Raw genomic sequence first — 27,190 nt, 5'->3', positions numbered from 1 at the left:
CACCATTTTCTAGTGCTGACCTGAAGTGTGTTTTGGGTCCTTGTCCTGCTGGAAGAGCCCTGACCTCTGAGGGAGACCCCGCTTTCTCACACTGGGCCCTACATGATGCCGCACAATGTGTTGGCCGTCTTCAGACTTCATAATGCCATGCACACGGTCAAGCAGTCCAGTGCCAGAGGCAGCAAAGCAACCCCAAACCATCAGGGCCCTCCGCCATGTCTGACTGTAGGGGGCGTCTTCTTCTCTTTTTTCCTGTAATCTCTATGTTGAGGCCTTCTCCTACTTTTGTCTCCTCTGACCAGAGAACATTCTTCCAGAACGGTTTTGGCTTTCTCAGGTAAGTTTTGGCAAACTCCAGCCTGGCTTCTGTCTGTGGGTAAGAAGTGGGGTCTTCCTGGGTCTCCTACCATACAGTCCCTTCTCATTCAGACGCTGACGCTGGATAGTACGGGGTGACACTGTTGTCCCCTCGGACTGCAGGGCAGCTTGGACTTGTTTGGATGTTAGTCGAGGTTCTTTATCCGCCATCCGCACAATCTTGCGGTGAAATCTCTGGTCAATGTTTCTTTTGCGTCCACATCTAGGGAGGTTAGCCACAGTGCCATGGGCTTTACACTTCTTACTGACACTGCGCACGGTAGACACAGGAACATTCAGGGCTTTGGAGATGGACTTGTAGCCTTGAGATTGCTCAGGCTTCCTCACAATTTTGCTTCTCAAGTCCTCAGACAGTTCTTTGGTCTTCTTTCTTTTCTCCATGCTCAATGTGGTCACACAAGGACACAGGACAGAGGTGGAGTCAACTTTAATCCATTTCAACTGGCTGCAAGTGTGATTTAGTTATTGCCACCACCTGTTAGGTGCCTCAGGTAAGTAACAGGTGCTGGTAATTACACAAATTACAGAAGCATCACATGATTTCTCAAACAGTGCCAATACTTTTGTCCGCCCCCTTTTTTATGTTTGCTGTGGAATTATATCCAATTTGGCTTTTTGACAATTCTTTTTGTGGATTTCCATTGAAGACAAATTAAATGAAGAAAATACCAGAGAATTTGTGACTGTAATCATTATCTGGAAGAACACGAGTATTATCTGACAGAATTGCAGGGGGACCAATACTTTTGGCCAACACTGTACATTAATTCAGATTGTGCAACTACAAGATCAAACTTTTACCTAGTTCTAAGAAGAATCTCATTACTATAATTAATTCTGGAATAAATAATTACACAATAACATAAGAGTGTAGCAAGTTATAAAATCATTGGCTTTTATTTTTGGGAGGATTTTGTATCTAGTCCAAGAGTTTCTGGTTCTCAGCATATAAATGTGACTCCGAGCTGGAGATAACTTCATGGGAACTATCAAAAGAAAGAACAAAGACCAAGACGTACTGCATTCTAAAGAACGGGACCAAGAAAGAGCAGGTAATGTGTGAGGAGGATAATAATAATAATAATAATAATAATAATAATATTGTATGGAATTCTACCAGAGAATGTTCTCCAGCTTTACTAACAATACAATGTATCACTAATACATTCCAATACAATTGCGATTGTATTCCGTCCGGGGTCTCCATGCCGACTCTAATAAGAATACATAATGTGAACCAGGGGTTAGATTGTATATAACAATAGATAAGCAGATAGGGTTAATTGTCTATAATAATGGTAATATTTGACATCAGTATTATAGCAGTTACTTCTAACAAATCATGTCATACATTCTGAGATTCTTGTGCCAAAAACAGGCAATAAAATAATAACTCACAGCCTATAAAATTTTCAAAGCAATATCCTATCTGGTGTCTTGTAGACGGCAGAGATTCCCATCCGTAGGGTCTATAACGTGCGGCCTTTTCTCCTTCCTTTGTTTGGTTGCAAGTAGTGAATTGGGGGAGACACGGATATCAACCATGAGCCCCCCGTGCACTGGCCGAGCCTCTGCAGCCCCTTTCATTGAATGAATAGGAGACATGGAAGCAAGGGACACAAAATCAGACATGAATTGGTCCTGTTGTATAATTTGCAGCCTGGACTATCGGCCCACACACGTGACCATGTAATTCACAGCCATGTGTACGGGCATATGGAGATGAATGGGTCGGTGTGTTATCCATGACGTACACAGATAGCATGATCATAGCGTGATCATGGACACAGTTGTCTACAAGACGCCTTACACGGAGTCAAGGTTGTATCAAGAGCGAACCCAAGACGTTTGCTTTTTGAAAGGGCAGAATAACAAGACATAGACACATAACAATACAGTAAGTAATTGCAATCCCGAATATGTGTAGCGCCCCCAGGAGGGCATTAGAATAGCATTACAACTATGGCCACTCCAGACTCTTCATAACACTGATTCTATTATGGTAACACTCGTATCAATCCCATTAAGAATTTGCAATGAAATCTGTAACATCTGACATTTTGCAGAAAGACTGTGTTATTTCTCTACAAACTCTTATCAGTACGAGTCGTTCCCACAGTCCGTCGTCTACCTGGAGGGTTCCTCACAATGTTTGGTGGGGCGAGCCTCCATTACAAGGCTAAGAAGCTGTTTAAACCTGTTTGCAACGGCGTCTCTATATTGGTAAGCCTTGATGATGATCAGAGAGCTTAGGATGAGTCAAATCCCATTTACGTAACCAAACCACTTATCAGTTTGGCTACTCATCCAAATAAGGCGTTAACCCTTTCCCGCCGATGGCAATTTTTGATTTTTGTTTTTCGTTTTTGACTCCCCTCCTTCTAAACCCCATAACTTTTTTATTTCTCCTCTCCCAGAGCCATATGAGGTCTTAATCTGTGCGGAACAAATTTTTCTGCATGATGCCGCCATTAATTTTTTTGTACAATGTCCTGGGAAGCTGGAAAAAAATTCAGAATGGGGTGAATTTGAAGAAAAAGTGCATTTCTGCGACTTTCTTATGGGCTTTGGTTTTACGGCGTTCACTGTACAGCCAAAATGCCACATTTATATGGTTTTATTTACATTTTAACCTCTTAAAAAAAATCCAAAACTGTGTTAAAAAAATTTTTTTCTAAAAGTCGCCATATTCTGACAGCCGTAACTTTTTTATACGTGTGTGTACGGGGATGTATAGGGTGTCTTTTTTTGCGGGACCGGGTGTACTTTTTAGTTTTACCATTTTCAGGACATGTTATTGCTTTGATCACTTTTTATTCAAATTTTTATCAGAATTAAAACAGTGAAAAAACGGCGCTTTGGCACTTTTGACTATTTTTCCCGCTACGGCGTTTACCAAACAGGAAAACTATTTTTATAGATTTGTAGAGCGGGCGATTTCGGACGTGGGGATACCTAACATGTAGGGGTGTCACAGTATTTAACTACTTTTATATGTGTTCTAGGGAAAGGGGGGTGATTTGAATTTTTAATACTTTTTCAATTTTTTTTTTTTTTTTTTTTTTTTGCATTCATTAGACCCCCTAGGGGTGTTGAACCCCAGGGGGTCTGATCACTAATGCAATGCATTGCAAAAAAATCATCATTTCTTTTGCAGGCTGCATAGACCAGCCTGCAAGAGAAAGTGAATGCAGATCAGCCGGGAGCCTTGGAAATGGAGTCATGGAAATGTGACGTCGGCCTGGAGCTTGCTGCAGGTGCCGGCAATCACAGGCAAAATGTCGGCGCCCATGCGCTGCCGGGAAAATGGCCTTTGACTGCGGCGCCAGAGGAGTTAATGCCTCTGATCGGTCCGGGGACCGATCGGAGACATTAGCGCTGGCTTTCTACTGCGTAAAGCAGTAGACACCCGGCAGCTATGGCAGCCGCCCGGCTCCAGGGTGGTCGCCATAGTTACACACCCGGCATGCGCCGTACTATTACGGCAGATGCCGGTAAAGGGTTAAAGACGACCTTTCATGTCCTCGGGCACATGCAGTTTTATATACCGCTAGAAAGCCAACAATGTACTGAATTCAGAGTTCATTCGGCTTTCCCGTTATGTGCTCTGGAGCTGGAGATATCGCTGATGTTATAACGGGAACAATCTCAGCACCACTGTCAGAGGCGGGGTTCCTTACCACCCAAAAATGTGAGGAACATCACCCCGGTATTCGTCTATGGATGAGTGCAGTCGGCAGGGTGTTCCTCACAGCTTAGTGTTTGGTTATGGCATGGTTTGGTTTCGGACTTGGCTGGAACTCAGGGGTAGGGAACGTACGGCTCTCCAGCTGTTGTAAAACTACAACTCCCAGCATGCATACTTGTAAAACTACAACTCCCAGCATGCATACTTGTAAAACTACAACTCCCAGCTGCATACTTGTAAAACTACAACTCCCAGCATGCATACTTGTAAAACTACAACTCCCAGCATGCATACTTGTAAAACTACAACTCCCAGCATGCATACTTGTAAAACTACAACTCCCAGCATGCATACTTGTAAAACTACAACTCCCAGCATGCATACTTGTAAAACTACAACTCCCAGCATGCATACTTGTAAAACTACAACTCCCAGCATGCATACTTGTAAAACTACAACTCCCAGCTGCATACTTGTAAAACTACAACTCCCAGCATGCATACTTGTAAAACTACAACTCCCAGCATGCATACTTGTAAAACTACAACTCCCAGCATGCATACTTGTAAAACTACAACTCCCAGCATGCATACTTGTAAAACTACAACTCCCAGCATGCATACTTGTAAAACTACAACTCCCAGCATGCATACTTGCTCTGCTATTCTTGGAACTCCCATGGAAGTGAATGGAGCATGCTGGGAGTTGTAGTCTCACAGCAGCTGGAGAGCCGAAGGTTCCCGACCCCTGCTGTAACCAGTCACACTGGGTTCGGAGCAGGACCGTTTAGTTCAATAGGAAAAGAAAACTACTGGGAAATATTTCTGGAAAAATCTTGGCAGAACAAAAGATTATGCAAGTAGAAATCTCAGAGGCCCAACCCTTTGTTCTCTCAATGTCTGCCAATGTCCCAATCTGTTGCCAAAACCCTTTTCACAAACTTTATTTCTTGAAAACAGTTTTATAGGAAACCAGGAAGAAAAATAAGATCAAGGACTTTAATTATTTTGTATGAGACTCGAGGTCTGAGCTGAGCAGATGGGACAAGTCCGTGTGTAGTCCCAGTCTTAAAGGGCCACATGTAGGTAGTGTCATGTTATTGTGACCTCACTGACCAATGAGAAGATGATAGCGGCGGTGAAGAATATGCAACTTACTGAGACATCATGGCGGGTGATAAGTGTGAGGAATAGGATGGGATGTAGACTATACAGTAGCCATTTACCCCCAGCCAATGGTTTATGGTGTAAGTGGCGGTGCCCACCATCAGGGCTCCGGGAACTGCAGTCTTAACTGGAAACTTGGCATTGCTTGCAGAACCAGTGAGGTACAAGACACAGTCTGGTAGTGCAGGGTCCGCCATGCTTGTGGGGTCAGAGTTGGCATTGCAGACAGGTTTATCCAGCCCAGGGCTCGCTCACTGCAGCTCCAGATTTCTCCGATATTCTCTCCCTATGAACATGGAAACATAGTCAGGGGCAGAAATAGTACGGGGCAAATGATGACACATTGCGTCCTCGTGTAGGGTTGGAAGCCGGGCTAGGCCGAGGGCAGCGATTGCCTGTGCAATCCATTCTTCTAGTACAAAAGTATAAAATGGCAGCTGAAGACTCTAAATTAGATGTTTGTTCATCTCCACAAGGCTGGAGAAAAGGACAGGGCTGTCTGAGAGATATCTTCAAACCCCTCTTAGCAGACTTATGCAGTGCACTCCAAGTCCTCTGCTCAGCCAAGTCGTATCGACCAGAGAAGGATCACATTGAAAAATAAGTTATGGTTTGTATTATATGACTTTCATGCCAGGGTAGACGTCCAAGTAAGGAATCTTAATTTTTTTTTTTTTTGTTTATTCCAAAAAAATTGGCAAATCCAGCAAAGAATAATGACAGATCCCTGTTGTAATGAACCATTTCATAACGTGTTGTCAGGGCGAGTGTTATTTTGCAATAGCAACTCTCTACTAACAGGGGATTCAGACTAATATATCTGTGATAGGTGTTCTGATTACTTTAGATGTAGGCCAGGAAACACGCGCACGCCGCACATACACATGTACATGCCTAGGGGTTGTAATGACCAAGTAAAGGACGTTCAGCACCTGTAGAATGACTTTAGGATATATGGCACCAGCCATTGGTGACTTAGTAAGCAATGCTCTTCAGTATACAAAGTACCTACAGTCTGATGATGTCAGCAGAACGTTTCACTGGGTGGAAACCGTTAAAAAATGATAAAATTTACAACTTTGCACAAGTTTTGCCATTAGTGTGTAGAAGTGATTGTCTCTTTTTGTCACCAGTAGACGAGTTCTCCTTGTCCCTCTCTTACTATTCCCCTACATTGGGCTCCATATGTAACAGCTATTTTTACATGACTTATCGTAGCCCCTTTGGCAACTAAATATCCGAAGCTGTTATCCAGATTGCCTCCGACCTCTGAGAGCATGTCTGCAGTCTCCTCCTCTCCGCGGGCGAGTCGCTCTCTCTATAGCTATGATGTACCTCGTCTCCTCGTCTCCTCAGTGATATTACACAATATGCCATCCCAGAAATGTTTCTAGAGTTAGATATATCCATAAGATGTCTTATCTACACTGGTCAGATTGTGAAGTTAACACATTGTACATGGCACATTTGGCAACTGATACTATAGACCACATGGGGACAGAGCGACCAATGGTGTGTTACAGCGGTAGACAATGCAGACCAGGTTGGGGAGTTGTGAGAATCTGAACAGGGGCGCCCTCTCCTCAGGTCCTACAGATATTGGTATAGTAAGTTAGCAAACAAGCACAAAGTCCTCATTGTCCGGGTGTCTAGAAGTTTGGTCTTATAAACCAGGTGGAAGCTCCTCTTTATAGACGCCTGAAGGATGCAACGAGGAAATTACATCCCTTGTAGTTGCAATTCGAGCCCATTGAGCCCGTCCTCCTCTTCTCTATTCAAATTGCTCTTTCTCCTTTAAACTCTTTACATGAACTTCTTCCCACAGGATGGATTTATTCTCCGTAACTACAGTCCTCCTGGTGATTCTCATCACCTGCCTTCTGGCCAACTATATGAAGATGTTACTGGAGAAGTCCTCACTGCCTCCGGGACCAACTCCTCTCCCCATCATTGGCACTGTACACAAGCTGAGCTTCACTAATATTGTGAAGTCCTATCTGAAGGTGAGTAAACCAGGAGAAGAACTTCACACATAATAAGGCATCTTAAAGAGGTCGTCCGGCCACTAGAAGAGAAAACAAGTCACCTCTAATTTTTACAGACTAGGAAGTAGCTAAAGGAAAGATGTTCCAGCTTTGGAACCCCCACCGATCACAAGAACTGGGATGCTAAGCATCTCCGCCATGAATGCAGTGTATAATGTCCCCCTCCACCTGCCCCAACCATATAATGTCCCCCTCCACCTGCCCCAAAAGTATAATGCCCCCTCCACCTGCCCCAACAGTATAATGCCCCCCCTCCACCTATCCCAACAATATTATGCCCCCTCCACCTGCTCCAACGGTATAATGCCCCCCTCCAGCTCTCCTAACAGTATAATGCCCCCCTCCACCTGCCCCAACAATACAATGTCTCCCTCCAGTTGTCCCCAGTTTAATATCCTCTTCAACCTGCCTCCACAGTATAAAATGCCCCCGTATTTGCCCCCACAGTATTAAGTCTTTCTCCTGGCTCCCCCACAATGTCAAGCAAAAATAAAAACATTAATACTCAAGTCTCCTCGCTCCCCTCCTGTTCTTTGCGATGTAAGTGATGTCACTAAATCGCGGCTCCTACTCCCGAGGCAGAGACAGGGACAGAATGGAGAAGTAGGGAGCAGACGACTTACAGCTTCACCATTGTAAGCAACTCACCAGTCTCCATCCAAAACATCAGAACAGGAATGAGAATCTGGGACTGTCTCACTGAATCCGGGATGGTTAGGAGGTATGCCCATGGTCTGTATGTATAGGTGTAACACTTACCACAGGGGATGGGAACATTATGGACAGTGCTTGTAACTAATGATATCTCTGTGTTTTCATAGCTATAACTGTGATCTTGGTAACATATAAAAGCTGAGAATCGCAACTTGTCTATGACACTAGGACCAGCGTTCCATCTCTACATACAGCCAATATAAATGTGCACAAAGTGTCCCTGGCAGAAGCTTAGATAAAAGTATCACCAACCCTTAAGGGGCCCCCTGTTCTCTGCTGCCTAATATTTCACTGTCTGTCCCGTGTTCTTACTCTCAGGTCACTGACTGTGCGGGCGGCCGCTGGACTGTGCAGTCATTTGTAGGGACTCCGGGGAGGGCTCTGTATGATCTCAGCTACTGTGTGCCATGTTACCAGCAAGAGCCTGTAGAAGCCCCTCCTCCACTCCAGCTCAGCAGGGGGCGCAGGGCGCAGACAGATTACTTAATAGAAAACAGACTATAAGGGTTGGCAGGGCCGGTTTTAGGGCGAGATTTTGAGTGGGGCCCTAAAATTTCTAAAATACTGTACCAACGTCACTATTCAGTCATTGAATACACATGAAATCATCTTAAACTATGTTTTAAATTATATTAAATAAATTCAATGTAATATAACCGACACGCTATTAATAGAACTTTTTAACGCGGCATCCTAATGGCTGGATTAATATAGATGCGTAAGAAAAAAAAAATCTTTATTTTGGACAGCCCCTCTAGGCTAAGAGCTTGTTCACACGTCACAATGGTGGTCTATTTTTATGGGACCAAATGTTCCTATTCATTAAAGGCTAAGTTTTATCTGGATCTATCGTTGTGCTGGATATATCTTTTTTCTCATGCATTATGTCTTTTGCCTAAACTCAGTAGGCTATATCCGTGCATAACCAGTTTCACGTATATACATTTTTACCGGAGCATCGAGCCGTGAATCATTGTGACAGTCTATGGAGACCGCTAGCGATCTTTTTTCCGTGAGTGGAATAAACAAGCTAGCTGCCCTTTCTTTAGGTGGATTCCGCAGCTCATTGATTTTAGGCCGGAGCGGGAAGCCACAACTGACAGTCGCACCATGCGTATTTTGGTCCTGATTTTGATGCGGCTTCCCGCCTGAGGCCCTGCATAGTGTCCTGCAGAAAAAAGAGCTGGTAGAAAAACCGCAGCAGCAGCACATTGCGTTTTTTTCCTGCAGTGCTTTTCATATATAAAGTCTGGTTCTGGAAATCGCTACGTGTCCGCAGCGCATATTTTCCTGCATTGTGGGGGGTGGTATTCACTAGAATCCCATCACATACACAGTGACTGCTGCGTTTTTTCTGTAGCATTTCCGCCAAGGACAAACTGCGGTGCCTATGCCACATCTGCGTTTGGGTTTCCATTCGGGAAGTCTACTTGGGCACCCCATGAACAGAAATCTATACACATTACAAAGCGGTTACCTAAGGAACCCACACAGAACCCATAGAATATAAAAGTGCTGCTTGCAGGACTTCTCTCCACATGTTTCATGCAGAAAGTAAGTGGAAACCACACGGTCCCAATTATGGTCTACGGGGTAGGTGGCTTTTTAATGCATATAGGTTTCCATTCAGGGGTCCCCAAGTGGACTACCTAAATGGAATACTCCACGCAGATGTTAATGGGACCTTTTAGAGATTTTCATAATACCTTAAAGAGGACCTTTCACCACTTGGGGCACGTGTGGTTTTAGATACCGCTAGAGAGCTGACAGTGTTGGCTTTCCCGTTCTGTGCCCCCCGATGAAGAGCTACTGGTGCCGGTACCGAAGCTCTTCACTACCAGAGGAGCGTTTCTGACAGTCAGTCAGCAGCGCCTATAGCGCTGTACTGTGATAGCGGGGAGGAACGCCCCCCCCCCCCCCCCCCCTCTGCTCACAGTGCTCGTCCATAGACCAGTATTATCAGGAGGGGAGGGGGCGTTCCTCCCCGCTGTATCCTCTCCTGATAGTACTCGTGTAGCACAATAGGCACTGCTGTGGAGAAGGACGTTCCTAACAGACTGTCAGGAACGCCCTTCTGACTGTAAAGAGCTACGGTACAGGGAATGATAGCTCATTACCCGGGGCACAGATCGGGAAAGCCGTCAACACACTGTCAGCTTTCTAGCAGTATATAAAACCGCATGTGCCCCAAGTGATGAAAGGTCCTTTTTTAAACATGATCAGTATAACCACTCAGACCCCTGGAGATCAGGAACATGCTGAATGGAATGGTAGTCGTGCAACATGCACCTTCTTACATTCATTTCAATGGGAATGTTGGCTATGAAACAAATGGAGCTGGGTGCATGGTGCACGACTACCGTTCCATTCAGCATTTTCCTCATCAGTTAAGTTCCATGTCATTCCGCCAACTGATCTCATAACTAAGAACACGTTCATTTCTAGTAAAAACACTTGGCTGCAGATTCAGGCTGACAAAAATGGCTGTCTATGCTTTCTAAGGGTAATAGGTCCCTTTTCTTTTCTTTTTTTCACTGTTGGTGCTGCAGAGCACCTGCTTCTCTCTCAGTACTACTGACTCCTCCTCCTCAGGACACTATCCAATGCATTCTGATGTTTACACAGCCCAAAAGGAGTCAGGACCCTCGGCCCCTGTTATCAGCAGACAGTTTGTAATTAAAAGGAAGTAAAATAGGTTAATATAAAATATTACAAAAATGTAAACAGGTCAGTGGTGGTACAAGAACTCTTTAGAGAGACCATTGCCTTGTCAGGCCACCTTGTGGTTATAGTGCCCTGTTAGATGATACCTGCCCTGCTAAGTATTCTAGGAAAGGAATATGTGAATAATTCCACCATGGTGGAAAAAGGGGACCTTGCTCTAGTACCACTTTTTGGAAGCTCCCTGTAGATCAAGGATTGTATTTTCCAGAAACCTAGACGCATTATCTGGAATTAAAGCCAAACCATAATGTTTCTTCCAAAAAGTAAAAGGAACCTATCTGCACCCAACAATTTGAGGTTATTGCGCCTCATCAGGGTGCAGCAGGGACATGACTGGCTGGATCATAAGTCGTCTTGTAGATTTGATTCTTTGTTTCCTCTCCTAGCTGTCAGAAAAGTATGGTGATATCTTTACAATGTATGAAGGGAGCAAACCAGTCATCGTGTTATGTAGCTATAAGGCCATCAAAGAAACTTTCATCGACAAGTCTGAAGAGTTCAGTGGTCGAGCCCCTTATCCCACATTTGATGACTTTACCAAAGGAGATGGTGAGTATGGAGTCAGAGATGGATGACTTTGGTTTCATCCCGTTTTTGTCTTCCACTCTCTTTTTATTGAAGTTGCAGAAATATTAAGGTGTTTGGAGGTTCCAGCTGCGACATTTTCCCAGGGGCCTTTGAGCCTTCAAAGCCATTATGTGGAGGACTCTGCAATTTCAGTGTTATTGACTATCCCCTGATCTCAGTTGGTCCCTAAGTAAAACCAAGTCCATAATTAAAACATCAATTTACAAGTAATGTTGTAAAAGTAAATTTTTGGAGCCTTCCAAATGGCTTGTATAGAAGGAATTTGCATTTCTAGAAAAATAACCATCTTGCTGCATCACACAGACTTCGCATTCAGTAATGGTGAGAAATGGAAGGAGCTGAGACGTTTTTCCGTGCAAACACTGGGAAATTTTGGAGTTGGAAAACGGAGCTTTGAAGATAGGATTCAGGAAGAGGCCAAATATCTGGTGGATGTGCTGAGAAATACAAATGGTAAATCCAAGTTTCCTAAATATATACAATAGCCGCAGCATAAGACAAAAGAAGTCTATCAATGATATGAGAAGCCATCATATTTAGCCTACCCCATTCTACAGCCTGAGCAGAGTAGAAGTAGGCAACTGTGGGGGGAGATTAAAAAAAATTATTTTGTTTCCAGGGATCGGATATAATATATATTAAAAACAGTAACAATTTTTCCAAGGCTCTAGCTCTAACCTTATATCAATGCTTGGTGGAGTACAACTTTTAAAATTCGGATTCAACCTTCTAGCATCTTTCATGATCCATTGAGTTGAATGCACCTTTTCAAGCACAATTCCATTCAGACTGGAAAGCAAAAGACCACATTTCTGTGATTGTTAGGACCCCAGTGATAGGAAGGCCACAAGTCTAACATGTAATCTCTAAGCTCTAGATGGGGTAAAACTTTCAAAGTTCACTTTGTTGCGGACGTGGCCGATTGATCAAATCTTGGGTCTCAATCAGAATAACTTTGCTACAAGTCAAACCTTCTAATTGTGTATGACACTCTGCGGACTCCAGAGAAGTAAAGGTGAGTGCTGTCGTCATTCCAGTAGTAAAGTCTCCTGAGACCATCCATGTGTGGGGTGGCTTTTCACCTGACTGAACTCGCTCACCATTTTGCCTAAGAACCCAGCCATGAATAAAGAAAGGTATCTAAACATTCTCCAAGAGCAACTTGGTCCAAACCATCGAGGAGAAATCTGGTGATGAACAATGATTGAGCACCAGGTCTCATAGCAAAAGTGAGAACTTCATGAGCTACTGACCATAAATCTACCTTGATCTCAGAATCACATTGTGGACAAGTGGTCAATCCTGAAATAAACAAAGTGGACAATGAAAAACACAGAAAATGTGTTAAACTCCAAGTACTGATGAGCCAAGAAACTGATATTGAGCGTGGCAGGGAGAATTGCAGATACCTTGTAAAATTAGGATAAACACTGGAAATTTGGGGTCTTCAGAAATCTGATATATTTTTCAATATAATTGTATATAAAAGGAGAATATTGACCGTATATAAAAGAACAGCAATGAGAACATTTCTCTCCACATTTCTTGGGCAGAATCCCAATGGATCCCATTATAGTCTTTTTAAGCAAGTTATACCCTAGTGTGAGCCTAACGTAAGACCTCTAAGAGCCCCACCTGTACGTCTTGAGTTTCCAGCTATTGATTTACTTATCTTGTTGTTTTAGGATCACCGACAGATCCCAATTATCCTTTACTTCGGTCCATGTCCAACGTCACTTGCTCTGTGGTGTTTGGCGACCGGTTCGAATATCAAGATGAAGATTTTCATAAAGCCGTGAAGAATATTCAAGACAACTTCCGAATCATGAGCACGAGCTGGGGTGTAGTAAGTAGAATCAGAAACTTCAGAGAGAAGTCCCCCCCCCCCCCTTCCCTCCAGACTGAATACCGGGTGGGAGGGGTTTAATAGTGGTAACCTTACAGTGAAAGTGAATACAGTACAGTAACATTGTATCACTTACAGGAGAAGTTGGAACACATTTCCCGTCTCTTCCATATATATTATTATACCCCACAGCAGCCCCTGCAGCTTCTACTATACCCCACAGTGGCACAATAAACTGTGGGGCATAATAGAGGTTGTAGGGGCTGTTGTGGGGCCTAATAGAGGTTGCAGGGGCTGTTGTGGGGCATAATAGAGGTTGCAGGGGCTGTTGTGGGGCATAATAGAGGTTGCAGGGGCTGTTTGTAGGGAAAAAATGCTTTTCAGGAGAAACCTGCTGCAGAACCAGCGTTGATTTGCCGAATGCTGTACACTGTATAGGATTCGGCCAATCAACGCTGGTTCTGAATTGAATATTTACTGCAAATAGCGAGTGGCATTCGATTGAGTACGAACATTTCGAATACCGTACTATTCCATCGAATACCACTCGCTCATCTCTACACATGATGTCTGGGACTTTACCATGAAAGCCAGAAGCCTTCTAGGAGTAACTTCGGATCCAGGAGAGGTGAGTAGTAGTGTTTATGTTTCTTCACCTCCCCTGGGGCTCTGATTATTACACTCCAGGGTATGAAAAGACCCCCCCAGTATAATAGCAGTATTTGTTGGGGTTTGCACCCCTGGTCCTGCTCACAACTCACTTTTCTTTTGTATTTTTAGCTATACAACATATTCCCGAATGTCATGAGGAAAATACCCGGACCTCACCGTAACATAATAGAAAACTTTACTTTTGTAACAAACATTATCAAGAAGAAGATGGAGAACAACATGAAGACTTTGGACCTTGATAACCCAAGAGATTTTCTAGACTGTTTCCTGATCAAAATGGAAAAGGTATAAAAATTGTCAATCGAGCGTCCATCTATCATATATCCGTATATCTGTATATCCGTATATCACCATCATCACAGAGGGGATTCTATCATTCTCAATCCTCTCATTTGTATCTTTTCTTCCAACACAGGAAGGAAACAAGAAGGACACGTTTTACAATCCTGATACGTTGGTGATGTGCGCGTTCATCCTGTTCTTTGCTGGGACAGAATCGGTGAGCGCTACGATAAGATTCTCATTATTACACCTTATGAAACATCCCAACATAGCAGGTAGAAAACTATGGCCAGACACGTATACGTAATATCGCTCAACCTGATGAAAGAAACGTCTATTATACCTGTCTAATGTTCTTTATTCTCAGAGAAGGTCTACCGCGAGATAGACAATGTAATTGGTCAACGTCCACCAACTTACGAGGACCGATACAACATGCCGTACACAGAAGCTTTTCTAAGTGAGGTCCAGAGATTTGGGGACGTGGTACCATTGGGTCTTCCCCATGAATTGATCATGGATACTCAGATTCGTAATTATAAATTCAAGAAGGTAACAGCAACTTGGACCGAGGAGTAAAAAAAAAATAATCAAAAACACTACAAAGAGTTGACTCCTTATTTTCTGTCCATTCTCCAGGGAACAATGTTCATTCCAGTACTTACAGGCGCACACAATGACCGGACACAGTTCAACAACCCTCAACATTTTGACCCGCAGAACTTTTTGGATGAAAATGGAAAACTTTTGAAGAACGAGGCCCTAGTACCATTTTCTGCAGGTAAGAATAACATTGAACATGATGCTAAAGTGAGTGACTATATTGTGAAGAGGTCTGAGAGCTTTACTAAATACCTGGATTACCGATAACGTAACAATTTTGTAGAATCAGATCTTAGAATTCTGATTTGTGCAATTTGTTACAATAATCTACAGCTCAAGTGTCAACTGTGAATGGCTATCCCCCTGGTCAATAGGAAGAGTCTACATAGATGAACATTGTCAGATTGGACACCACATAAACAAGAGGAACAACTAGAGAGGAGTGAACCAGTTTGATATAATGAGTGGAGGGTTGGGGTAGGTGTGTCAATATAAAGAGCGATAGTGAACTTACCTAACCTCTCCTGGGCATTATGGTGGTGTCCGTGGGAGTCTATAGGTTCCCTTCTGTCCTCTTCAGACTTCCGCAGCCTCTGGCTGATATCAGTAACCCCAGGGTCACCACTGAGGCCTGTTATTGGGCAGAAGAGAATGCTGGGGGGTGGGGGGATATAATATGCCATAGTGATGCCCAGAAAAGGTGAGGCAAGGAGAGTGTATGTTGCCAAGCCTCCCCCAAGTCTCCACTTGCCGTACTCCGGGGTCTGAAGACTATCATATAACAGTTTGTGCTGAAGAAGTTTGGTCCAAAACAAACCAGAAATCCAAGACTCCTGTTGAGTCCCTAGTAGTAACTAGTGTAGGAATACAAGAGAAACCGCGCAACACAAAATTTCTGTGGCTGGATTCACATTTGCACTGGAGACTCCATAGCAGACGCCGTCATTAACCTCTGGACTAAAAAAAGCGCTGTCGGTCTGATTTTTTTTCTTCCACTAGTTTCAGTTTAAAACAACACCAGGAATATCCCATTATATAATAAAAAAAATTGGGGGATATTTTTCCTTCTCCCATTATAGTCAATGGGGTCTGTTGGCGTCCTCTGTGCTAGGGGTCTGTGTGTCTGTTGTTCTGGTCATCCTATGGATCAGAATGGTGGACACCCAGGCGCAGATGGGAACAGAACAGTTACTTCAAGAGAGCTGACAGATCCTTTTTAACCACTTCCTGACCTGCGCCGTAGTATTACAGGGGATGTTGGGTATTTAAATATGGCAGCCGCTCAGGAACTGTACGGCCGCAATAACCTCAGGGTATTGTATTATATAGCAAAGAGCAGGTGCTAATGCCCATGATCAGTGCCCAAACTGGTCACTGGCATTAAAGGCCCCCAAAGCCTCGGACAGCTATTCCCGGAGGTGCATGTGGCCGCCATTTTGGGGATGATCGCTGGCGCCCAGAATGAGATCCATTGCCATGACTGCCAGGAGACTCTTGAAGGTGCCCAGGCTTGTCTCCACATTACTTCTACTACAGGCTTCTCTATTAAGATTACTTTTACTTATTTTGCAATATAAACTATATGAATTTGCTTTGCCCACAATCATACCGAAACACAGAATACAGGTGTCATGTTATTTTGGCAACACAGTGAACGCCATGAAAACGAAACCTGTAAGAAAGTTGCATAAATGACCTGTTCCTCCAGTTCCCCCCATTCTGATTTTTGTTTCCAGCTTCCCAGTACCTTGTAATAATAAATGTCTCCATTATGTAGAACGATTTGTCCTGCAAATAGTAAGCCCTCATATGTTCACTTTACTCAATCACCTTAACCCATTGTGTTCCTTTGTGCAACAAAATAAAATGTGAACGCATAGGTGAGGGAAGGGGAGATGTGGAGGGGTGACAGGAGGTGGAGATGGGCGAAGATGTGGACAGGTCACAGGAGGTGGAGATGGGCGGAGATGTGGAGAGGTCACAGGAGGTGGAGATGGGCGGAGATGTGGAGAGGTCACAGGAGGTGGGGATGGGTGAAGATGTGGAGAGGTCACAGGAGGTGGAGATGGGCGGAGATGTGGAGAGGTCACAGGAGGTGGAGATGGGCGAAGATGTGGAGAGGTCACAGGAGGTGGAGATAGGTGGAGATGTGGAGAGGTCACAGGAGGTGGAGATAGGTGGAGATGTGGAGAGGTCACAGGAGGTGGAGATAGGTGGAGATGTGGAGAGGTCACAGGAGGTGGAGATAGGTGGAGATGTGGAGAGGTCACAGGAGGTGGAGATGTGGAGAGGTCACAGGAGGTTGAGATGTGGAGAGGTCACAGGAGGTGGAGATGGGCAAAGATGTGGAGAGGTCAGAGGAGGTGGGGATGGGTGGAGATGTGGAGAGGTCACAGAAGGTGGAGATGGGTGAAGATGTGGAGAGGTCACAGGAGGTGGAGATGGGCGGAGATGTGGAGAGGTCACAGGAGGTGCAGATGGGTGGAGATGTGGAGAGGTCACAGGAGGTGGGGATGGGTGGAGATGTGGAGAGGTCACAGGAGGAGGAGATGTGGAGAGGTCACAGGAGGAGGAGATGTGGAGAGGTCACAGGAGGTGGAGATGTGGAGAGGTCACAGGAGGTGGAGATGGGTGGAGATGTGGAGAGGTCACAGGAGGTTGAGATGTGGAGAGGTCACAGGAGGTGGAGATGGGCGGAGATGTGGAGAGGTCACAGGAGGTGGAGATGGGTGGAGATGTGGAGAGGTCACAGGAGGTGGAGATGTGGAGAGGTCACAGGAGGTGGAGATGTGGAGAGGTCACAGGAGGTGAAGATGTGGAGAGGTCACAGGAGGTGGAGATGGGCAAAGATGTGGAGAGGTCACAGGAGGTGGGGATGGGTGGAGATGTGGAGAGGTCACAGGAGGTGGAGATGGGCGAAGATGTGGAGAGGTCACAGGAGGAGGAGATGGGCGGAGATGTGGAGAGGTCACAGGAGGTGGAGATGGGAGGAGATGTGGAGAGGTCACAGGAGGTGGAGATGTGGAGAGGTCACAGGAGGTGGAGATGGGCGAAGATGTGGAGAGGTCACAGAAAGTGGGGATGGGTGGAGATGTGGAGAGGTCACAGGAGGAGGAGATGTGGAGAGGTCACAGGAGGAGGAGATGTGGAGAGGTCACAGGAGGAGGAGATGTGGAGAGGTCACAGGAGGTGGAGATGTGGAGAGGTCACAGGAGGTGGAGATGGGTGGAGAGGTCACAGGAGGTTGAGATGTGGAGAGGTCACAGGAGGTGGAGATGGGCGAAGATGTGGAGAGGTCACAGGAGGTGGGGATGGGCGGAGATGTGGAGAGGTCACAGGAGGTGGATATGTGGAGAGGTCACAGGAGGTGGAGATGGGCGGAGATGTGGAGAGGTCACAGGAGGTGGAGATGGGCGGAGATGTGGAGAGGTCACAGGAGGTGGAGATGTGGAGAGGTCACAGGAGGTGGGGATGGGCGGAGATGTGGAGAGGTCACAGGAGGTGGAGATGTGGAGAGGTCACAGGAGGTGGAGATGTGGAGAGGTCACAGGAGGTGGAGATGGGCAGAGATGTGGAGAGGTCACAGGAGGTGGAGATGGGCGAAGATGTGGAGAGGTCACAGGAGGTGGGGATGGGTGGAGATGTGGAGAGGTCACAGGAGGTGGAGATGGGCGGAGATGTGGAGAGGTCACAGGAGGTGGAGATGGGCGGAGATGTGGAGAGGTCACAGGAGGTGGAGATGTGGAGAGGTCACAGGAGGTGGGGATGGGCGGAGATGTGGAGAGGTCACAGGAGGTGGAGATGTGGAGAGGTCACAGGAGGTGGAGATGGGTGGAGATGTGGAGAGGTCACAGGAGGTGGAGATGTGGAGAGGTCACAGGAGGTGGGGATGGGCGGAGATGTGGAGAGGTCACAGGAGGTGGAGATGTGAAGAGGTCACAGGAGGTGGAGATGTGGAGAGGTCACAGTGGGTGGAGATGTGGAGAGGTCACAGGAGGTGGAGATGTGGAGAGGTCACAGGAGGTGGGGATGGGTGGAGATGTGGAGAGGTCACAGGAGGTGGAGTTGGGTGGAGATGTGGAGAGGTCACAGGAGGTGGAGATGTGGAGAGGTCACAGGAGGTGGAGATGGGCGAAGATGTGGAGAGGTCACAGAAAGTGGGGATGGGTGGAGATGTGGAGAGGTCACAGGAGGAGGAGATGTGGAGAGGTCACAGGAGGTGGAGATGGGTGGAGAGGTCACAGGAGGTTGAGATGTGGAGAGGTCACAGGAGGTGGAGATGGGCGAAGATGTGGAGAGGTCACAGGAGGTGGGGATGGGTGGAGATGTGGAGAGGTCACAGGAGGTGGAGATGGGCGGAGATGTGGAGAGGTCACAGGAGGTGGAGATGGGCGGAGATGTGGAGAGGTCACAGGAGGTGGAGATGGGCGGAGATGTGGAGAGGTCACAGGAGGTGGGGATGGGCGGAGATGTGGAGAGGTCACAGGAGGTGAAGATGTGGAGAGGTCACAGGAGGTGGAGATGTGGAGAGGTCAAAGGAGGTGGAGATGGGCAGAGATGTGGAGAGGTCACAGGAGGTGGAGATGGGCAAAGATGTGGAGAGGTCACAGGAGGTGGGGATGGGTGGAGATGTGGAGAGGTCACAGGAGGTGGAGATGGGCGGAGATGTGGAGAGGTCACAGGAGGTGGAGATGTGGAGAGGTCACAGGAGGTGGGGATGGGCGGAGATGTGGAGAGGTCACAGGAGGTGGAGATGTGGAGAGGTCACAGGAGGTGGAGGTGGGTGGTGATGTGGAGAGGTCACAGGAGGTGGAGATGTGGAGAGGTCACAGGAGGTGGAGGTGGGTGGTGATGTGGAGAGGTCACAGGAGGTGGGGATGGGTGGAGATGTGGAGAGGTCACAGGAGGTAGAGATGGGCGGAGATGTGGAGAGGTCACAGGAGGTGGAGATGGGCGGAGATGTGGAGAGGTCACAGGAGGTGGAGATGTGGAGAGGTCACAGGAGGGGGGGATGGGCGGAGATGTGGAGAGGTCACAGGAGGTGGAGATGTGGAGAGGTCACAGGAGGTGGAGATGTGGAGAGGTCACAGGAGGTGGAGATGGGCAGAGATGTGGAGAGGTCACAGGAGGTGGGGATGGGTGGAGATGTGGAGAGGTCACAGGAGGTGGAGATGTGGAGAGGTCACAGGAGGTGGAGATGGGTGGAGATGTGGAGAGGTCACAGGAGGTGGAGATGTGGAGAGGTCACAGGAGGTGGGGATGGGCGGAGATGTGGAGAGGTCACAGGAGGTGGAGATGTGGAGAGGTCACAGGAGGTGGGGATGGGCGGAGATGTGGAGAGGTCACAGGAGGTGGGGATGGGCGGAGATGTGGAGAGGTCACAGGAGGAGGAGATGTGGAGAGGTCACAGGAGGTGGAGATGTGGAGAGGTCACAGGAGGTGGGGATGGGTGGAGATGTGGAGAGGTCACAGGAGGTGGAGATGGGCGGAGATGTGGAGAGGTCACAGGAGGTGGAGATGTGGAGAGGTCACAGGAGGTGGGGATGGGTGGAGATGTGGAGAGGTCACAGGAGGTGGAGATGGGTGGAGATGTGGAGAGGTCACAGGAGGTGGAGATGTGGAGAGGTCACAGGAGGTGGAGATGTGGAGAGGTCACAGGAGGTGGAGATGTGGAGAGGTCACAGGAGGTGGAGATGGGTGGAGATGTGGAGAGGTCACAGGAGGTGGAGATGGGCGGAGATGTGGAGAGGTCACAGGAGGTGGAGATGTGGAGAGGTCACAGGAGGTGGAGATGTGGAGAGGTCACAGGAGGTGGAGATGTGGAGAGGTCACAGGAGGTGGAGATGTGGAGAGGTCACAGGAGATGGAGATGGGCAGAGATGTGGAGAGGTCACAGGAGCTGGGGATGGGTGGAGATGTGGAGAGGTCACAGTAGCTGGAGATGTGGAGAGGTCACAGGAGCTGGGGATGGGTGGAGATGTGGAGAGGTCACAGGAGGTGGAGATGGGCGAAGATGTGGAGAGGTCACAGGAGGTGGAGATGGGCGGAGATGTGGAGAGGTCACAGGAGGTGGAGATGGGTGGAGATGTGGAGAGGTCACAGGAGGTGGAGATGTGGAGAGGTCACAGGAGGTTGAGATGTGGAGAGGTCACAGGAGGTGGAGATGGGCAAAGATGTGGAGAGGTCACAGGAGGGGGGGATGGGTGGAGATGTGGAGAGGTCACAGGAGGTGGAGATGGGCGAAGATGTGGAGAGGTCACAGGAGGTGGAGATGGGCGGAGATGTGGAGAGGTCACAGGAGGTGGAGATGGGTGGAGATGTGAAGAGGTCACAGGAGGTGGAGATGTGGAGAGGTCACAGGAGGTGGAGATGGGCGAAGATGTGGAGAGGTCACAGAAAGTGGGGATGGGTGGAGATGTGGAGAGGTCACAGGAGGAGGAGATGTGGAGAGGTCACAGGAGGAGGAGATGTGGAGAGGTCACAGGAGGTGGAGATGTGGAGAGGTCACAGGAGGTGGAGATAGGTGGAGATGTGGAGAGGTCACAGGAGGTTGAGATGTGGAGAGGTCACAGGAGGTGGAGATGGGTGGAGATGTGGAGAGGTCACAGGAGGTGGAGATGGGCGGAGATGTGGAGAGGTCACAGGAGGTGGAGATGGGCGGAGATGTGGAGAGGTCACAGGAGGTGGAGATGTGGAGAGGTCACAGGAGGTGGGGATGGGCGGAGATGTGGAGAGGTCACAGGAGGTGGAGATGTGGAGAGGTCACAGGAGGTGGAGATGTGGAGAGGTCACAGGAGGTGGAGATGGGCAGAGATGTGGAGAGGTCACAGGAGGTGGAGATGGGCGAAGATGTGGAGAGGTCACAGGAGGTGGGGATGGGTGGAGATGTGGAGAGGTCACAGGAGGTGGAGATGGGCGGAGATGTGGAGAGGTCACAGGAGGTGGAGATGGGCGGAGATGTGGAGAGGTCACAGGAGGTGGAGATGTGGAGAGGTCACAGGAGGTGGAGATGGGCGGAGATGTGGAGAGGTCACAGGAGGTGGAGATGTGGAGAGGTCACAGGAGGTGGAGATGTGGAGAGGTCACAGGAGGTGGAGATGGGTGGAGATGTGGAGAGGTCACAGGAGGTGGAGATGTGGAGAGGTCACAGGAGGTGGAGATGTGGAGAGGTCACAGGAGGTGGGGATGGGTGGAGATGTGGAGAGGTCACGAGGTGGAGATGGGTGGAGATGTGGAGAGGTCACAGGAGGTGGAGATGTGGAGAGGTCACAGGAGGTGGAGATGGGCGAAGATGTGGAGAGGTCACAGAAAGTGGGGATGGGTGGAGATGTGGAGAGGTCACAGGAGGAGGAGATGTGGAGAGGTCACAGGAGGTGGAGATGTGGAGAGGTCACAGGAGGTGGAGATGGGTGGAGAGGTCACAGGAGGTGGAGATGTGGAGAGGTCACAGGAGGTGGAGATGGGCGGAGATGTGGAGAGGTCACAGGAGGTGGAGATGTGAAGAGGTCACAGGAGGTGGAGATGTGGAGAGGTCACAGGAGGTGGAGATGTGGAGAGGTCACAGGAGGTGGAGATGTGGAGAGGTCACAGGAGGTGGGGATGGGCGGAGATGTGGAGAGGTCACAGGAGGTGGAGATGTGGAGAGGTCACAGGAGGTGGAGATGTGGAGAGGTCACAGGAGGTGGAGATGGGTGGAGATGTGGAGAGGTCACAGGAGGTGGGGATGGGCGGAGATGTGGAGAGGTCACAGGAGGTGGGGATGGGTGGAGATGTGGAGAGGTCACGAGGTGGAGATGGGTGGAGATGTGGAGAGGTCACAGGAGGTGGAGATGTGGAGAAGTCACAGGAGGTGGAGATGGGTGGAGATGTGGAGAGGTCACAGGAGGTGGGGATGGGTGGAGATGTGGAGAGGTCACAGGAGGTGGAGATGTGGAAAGTTCACAGGAGGTGGGGATGGGTGGAGATGTGGAGAGGTCACAGGAGGTGGAGATGTGGAGAAGTCACAGGAGGTGGAGATGGGTGGAGATGTGGAGAGGTCACAGGAGGTGGGGATGGGTGGAGATGTGGAGAGGTCACAGGAGGTGGAGATGTGGAAAGTTCACAGGAGGTGGGGATGGGTGGAGATGTGGAGAGGTCACAGGAGGTGGAGATGTGGAAAGGTCACAGGAGGTGGGGATGGGTGGAGATGTGGAGAGGTCACAGGAGGTGGAGATGTGGAGAGGTCACAGGAGGTGGGGATGGGCGGAGATGTGGAGAGGTCACAGGAGGTGGGGATGGGCGGAGATGTGGAGAGGTCACAGGAGGTGGAGATGGGCGGAGATGTGGAGAGATCACAGGAGGTGGAGATGGGTGGAGATGTGGAGAGGTCACAGGAGGTGGAGATGTGGAGAGGTCACAGGAGGTGGAGATGGGTGGAGATGTGGAGAGGTCACAGGAGGTGGAGATGTGGAGAGGTCACAGGAGGTGGGGATGGGCGGAGATGTGGAGAGGTCACAGGAGGTGGAGATGGGTGGAGATGTGGAGAGGTCACAGGAGGTTGAGATGTGGAGAGGTCACAGGAGGTGGAGATGGGCGAAGATGTGGAGAGGTCACAGGAGGTGGGGATGGGTGGAGATGTGGAGAGGTCACAGGAGGTGGAGATGGGCGAAGATGTGGAGAGGTCACAGGAGGTGGAGATGGGCGGAGATGTGGAGAGGTCACAGGAGGTGGAGATGGGCGGAGATGTGGAGAGGTCACAGGAGGTGGAGATGTGGAGAGGTCACAGGAGGTGGGGATGGGCGGAGATGTGGAGAGGTCACAGGAGGTGGAGATGTGGAGAGGTCACAGGAGGTGGAGATGTGGAGAGGTCACAGGAGGTGGAGATGTGGAGAGGTCACAGGAGGTGGAGATGGGCAGAGATGTGGAGAGGTCACAGGAGGTGGAGATGGGCAGAGATGTGGAGAGGTCACAGGAGGTGGAGATGGGCGGAGATGTGGAGAGGTCACAGGAGGTGGAGATGTGGAGAGGTCACAGGAGGTGGGGATGGGCGGAGATGTGGAGAGGTCACAGGAGGTGGAGATGGGTGGAGATGTGGAGAGGTCACAGGAGGTGGAGATGTGGAGAGGTCACAGGAGGTGGGGATGGGCGGAGATGTGGAGAGGTCACAGGAGGTGGAGATGTGGAGAGGTCACAGGAGGTGGAGAATGGTGGAGATGTTGAGAGGTCACAGGAGGTGGAGATGGGCGGAGATGTGGAGAGGTCACAGGAGGTGGAGATGGGCGGAGATGTGGAGAGGTCACAGGAGGTGGAGATGTGGAGACGTCACAGGAGGTGGGGATGGGCGGAGATGTGGAGAGGTCACAGAAGGTGGAGATGTGGAGAGGTCACAGGAGGTGGAGATGGGTGGAGATGTTGAGAGGTCACAGGAGGTGGAGATGTGGAGAGGTCACAGGAGGTGGGGATGGGTGGAGATGTGGAGAGGTCACAGGAGGTGGAGATGTGGAGAGGTCACAGGAGGTGGGGATGGGTGGAGATGTGGAGAGGTCACAGGAGGTGGAGATGGGTGGAGATGTGGAGAGGTCACAGGAGGTGGAGATGTGGAGAGGTCACAGGAGGTGGAGATGGGAGGAGATGTGGAGAGGTCACAGGAGGTGGGGATGGGCAGAGATGTGGAGAGGTCACAGGAGGTGGAGATGGGTGGAGATGTGGAGAGGTCACAGGAGGTGGAGATGTGGAGAGGTCACAGGAGGTGGAGATGGGCGGAGATGTGGAGAGGTCACAGGAGGTGGAGATGTGGAGAGGTCACAGGAGGTGGGGATGGGCGGAGATGTGGAGAGGTCACAGGAGGTGGAGATGGGTGGAGATGTGGAGAGGTCACAGGAGGTGGAGATGTGGAGAGGTCACAGGAGGTGGAGATGGGCAGAGATGTGGAGAGGTCACAGGAGCTGGGGATGGGTGGAGATGTGGAGAGGTCACAGTAGCTGGAGATGTGGAGAGGTCACAGGAGCTGGGGATGGGTGGAGATGTGGAGAGGTCACAGTAGCTGGAGATGTGGAGAGGTCACAGGAGCTGGGGATGGGTGGAGATGTGGAGAGGTCACAGGAGGTGGAGATGGGTGGAGATGTAGAGAGGTCACAGGAGGTGGAGATGGGTGGAGATGTGGAGAGGTCACAGGAGGTGGAGATGGGTGGAGATGTAGAGAGGTCACAGGAGCTGGGGATGGGTGGAGATGTGGAGAGGTCACAGTAGCTGGAGATGTGGAGAGGTCACAGGAGCTGGGGATGGGTGGAGATGTGGAGAGGTCACAGGAGGTGGAGATGGGTGGAGATGTAGAGAGGTCACAGGAGGTGGAGATGGGTGGAGATGTGGAGAGGTCACAGGAGGTGGAGATGGGTGGAGATGTAGAGAGGTCACAGGAGGTGGAGATGGGTGGAGATGTGGAGAGGTCACAGGAGGTGGAGATGGGTGGAGATGTGGAGAGGTCACAGGAGGTGGAGATGTGGAGAGGTCACAGGAGGTGGAGATGGGCAGAGATGTGGAGAGGTCACAGGAGCTGGGGATGGGTGGAGATGTGGAGAGGTCACAGGAGGTGGAGATGGGTGGAGATGTAGAGAGGTCACAGGAGGTGGAGATGGGCGGAGATGTGGAGAGGTCACAGGAGGTGGAGATGGGTGGAGATGTGGAGAGGTCACAGGAGGTGGGGATGGGCGCCAGGTGTAATAGGAAGCAACAAAGTAACAAGAAATATAGTGAACATGGTAAGAAAATCATCATGTAATTGCCACGTCTCCGGCCACGTGTAACTCCATTTAATGACACTTCTAGTTGGTGATCTTGAGCCTAATCCACACTCATGATCAAGTATCTGAATTCCTGGGTGACCATCTGATGTCACTGGGGGAAGCGCTGACATGTTGTCATGTATGTATAGAACACAGACTATATCACTTATTGTAGGTTGTTACCTCCGCATTGACTGACATGTCTTTTCAGGTAAGAGAATCTGTCCGGGCAAAGCCTTGGCGCTTATGGAGCTCTTCATTTATTTCACCACATTGCTGCAAAACTTCACAATCAAGTCACCAGTGCCCCCCGAAATGATCGACATCGAACCAGTTGGAGCCGGGCTTGGACATGTTCCTCCCAACTTTAAGGCAAGCTTTGTACCCCGTACAAGTATTCAAGGATAACATCCAAATGTAATAACGCGCGTGAACCTAAGAGACTGTTGGATTTGGGAAGGATTCAGGAGTCTGGGAGGAGCTTGGTTAGGAGGAGGAGCTGTCATATTCCAATATTACTCACAGTTACATAGTAGATGAGGTTGGATGAAGACATCAGTCCATCAAGTCCAACCTACAACCCTACAATCCCCTACAGTGTTGATCCAGAGGAAGGCTAAATACCCCATGAGCCACACGGCAATTACCCCGTTACCAATTCCTTCCCGAATCCAATCTGGCAGCCAGTATAAAACCCTGGATCAAGGTGTCCTTAATAATCATTATAATAAATAATAATAATAAATTTTATTTATATAGCGCCAACATATTACGCAGCGCTGTACAATTTGTAGGGTTCAGATACAGACAGATACAAAACAAAGAACATCATTTCACACAATGGGACTGAGGGCCCTGCTCACAAGAGCTTACAATCTATGAGACCTTAAAATCTAGTAGTATTAGTTGATGGTATACTCCAGCAGAGTAAGTCATTGTGCAAGATATAAGTCCATATAGGACATTAAAGGGAGGGGGCCACTTTGTGGTAGACATAGCACCACGGCTGTCTCAGGTATTGCTTCTCACCATCAATGCACAGGCACAGCTAGAAGCTCCCGGGCTCAATGCAAAATACGTGGAACAGTTCAATGTGAAATATGGAGCACAGACGTGCAGAATAGGACGCCGAGAATCCTATAATATACAATAGCACCGCAGGCTACACAAGCCTACTAGAAGCCACGTCCCCTGGAATCTCAACATCTGTCCCTAAGAACTATTCTCAAATGTGCGATCGTATTACATGGGGTTGTGGAACGCAATACACGAGGGTGAGATGTATTACTAACATGTATGGCCGCCATTGGGGTTATGTAGGGAGTAAATAGGGACTGAAAATAATTGTATAGGGACCTCCCACCCAAAACCAATTGTGGAAGAGGAACTGCAAGGTCTTACATATAATATACAAGATGTAAAGAATTGACACAATAGGCAGTGATGGGTAACGCTGGATCGCAATGTGGTGGCCTCGGTCTTACATGGGTGTGAAGACTTATTACTATTCAGTATGGAGCTGCTATACGGTCACATTATTCCCTGCACTTCATGTACGGTAGGTCGCTAAGCTTTGGAGGGAGTCTGGCAGTCACCCATAGGGGTCCATCATAAATAGTCCATCAGGAGCCCCAACCAATCTGATGGAATATGTCCAAGACTGTCACAGATGTATCCATAGAGGTGTATTAATAATACTTGGGTTACACACGTGGATCTGCTGC

At 48.6% G+C, this 27,190-nt stretch overlaps 1 protein-coding gene across 1 annotated transcript; it reads left to right on the top strand.

The window, feature by feature from the left end:
* Positions 1-1,364: 1,364 nt before the first annotated feature.
* On the top strand, positions 1,365-27,190 carry LOC142185092 (cytochrome P450 2F2-like). The gene is made up of 10 exons (XM_075260345.1): positions 1,365-1,430; positions 7,058-7,235; positions 11,102-11,264; positions 11,607-11,756; positions 12,989-13,149; positions 13,930-14,106; positions 14,237-14,378; positions 14,471-14,655; positions 14,743-14,884; positions 25,678-27,190. The coding sequence occupies exons 2-10, from the start codon at positions 7,059-7,061 to the stop codon at positions 25,872-25,874; spliced, it is 1,494 nt and encodes a 497-aa protein (XP_075116446.1). The 5' UTR covers positions 1,365-1,430; position 7,058; the 3' UTR covers positions 25,875-27,190.

Source organism: Leptodactylus fuscus, chromosome 11, assembly GCF_031893055.1.
Source record: "Leptodactylus fuscus isolate aLepFus1 chromosome 11, aLepFus1.hap2, whole genome shotgun sequence".
Classification (NCBI taxonomy): Eukaryota; Metazoa; Chordata; class Amphibia; order Anura; family Leptodactylidae; genus Leptodactylus; species Leptodactylus fuscus.
The sequence above is the reverse complement of the archived record's forward strand: the minus strand, read 5'-3'. Positions and strand labels throughout refer to the sequence as shown.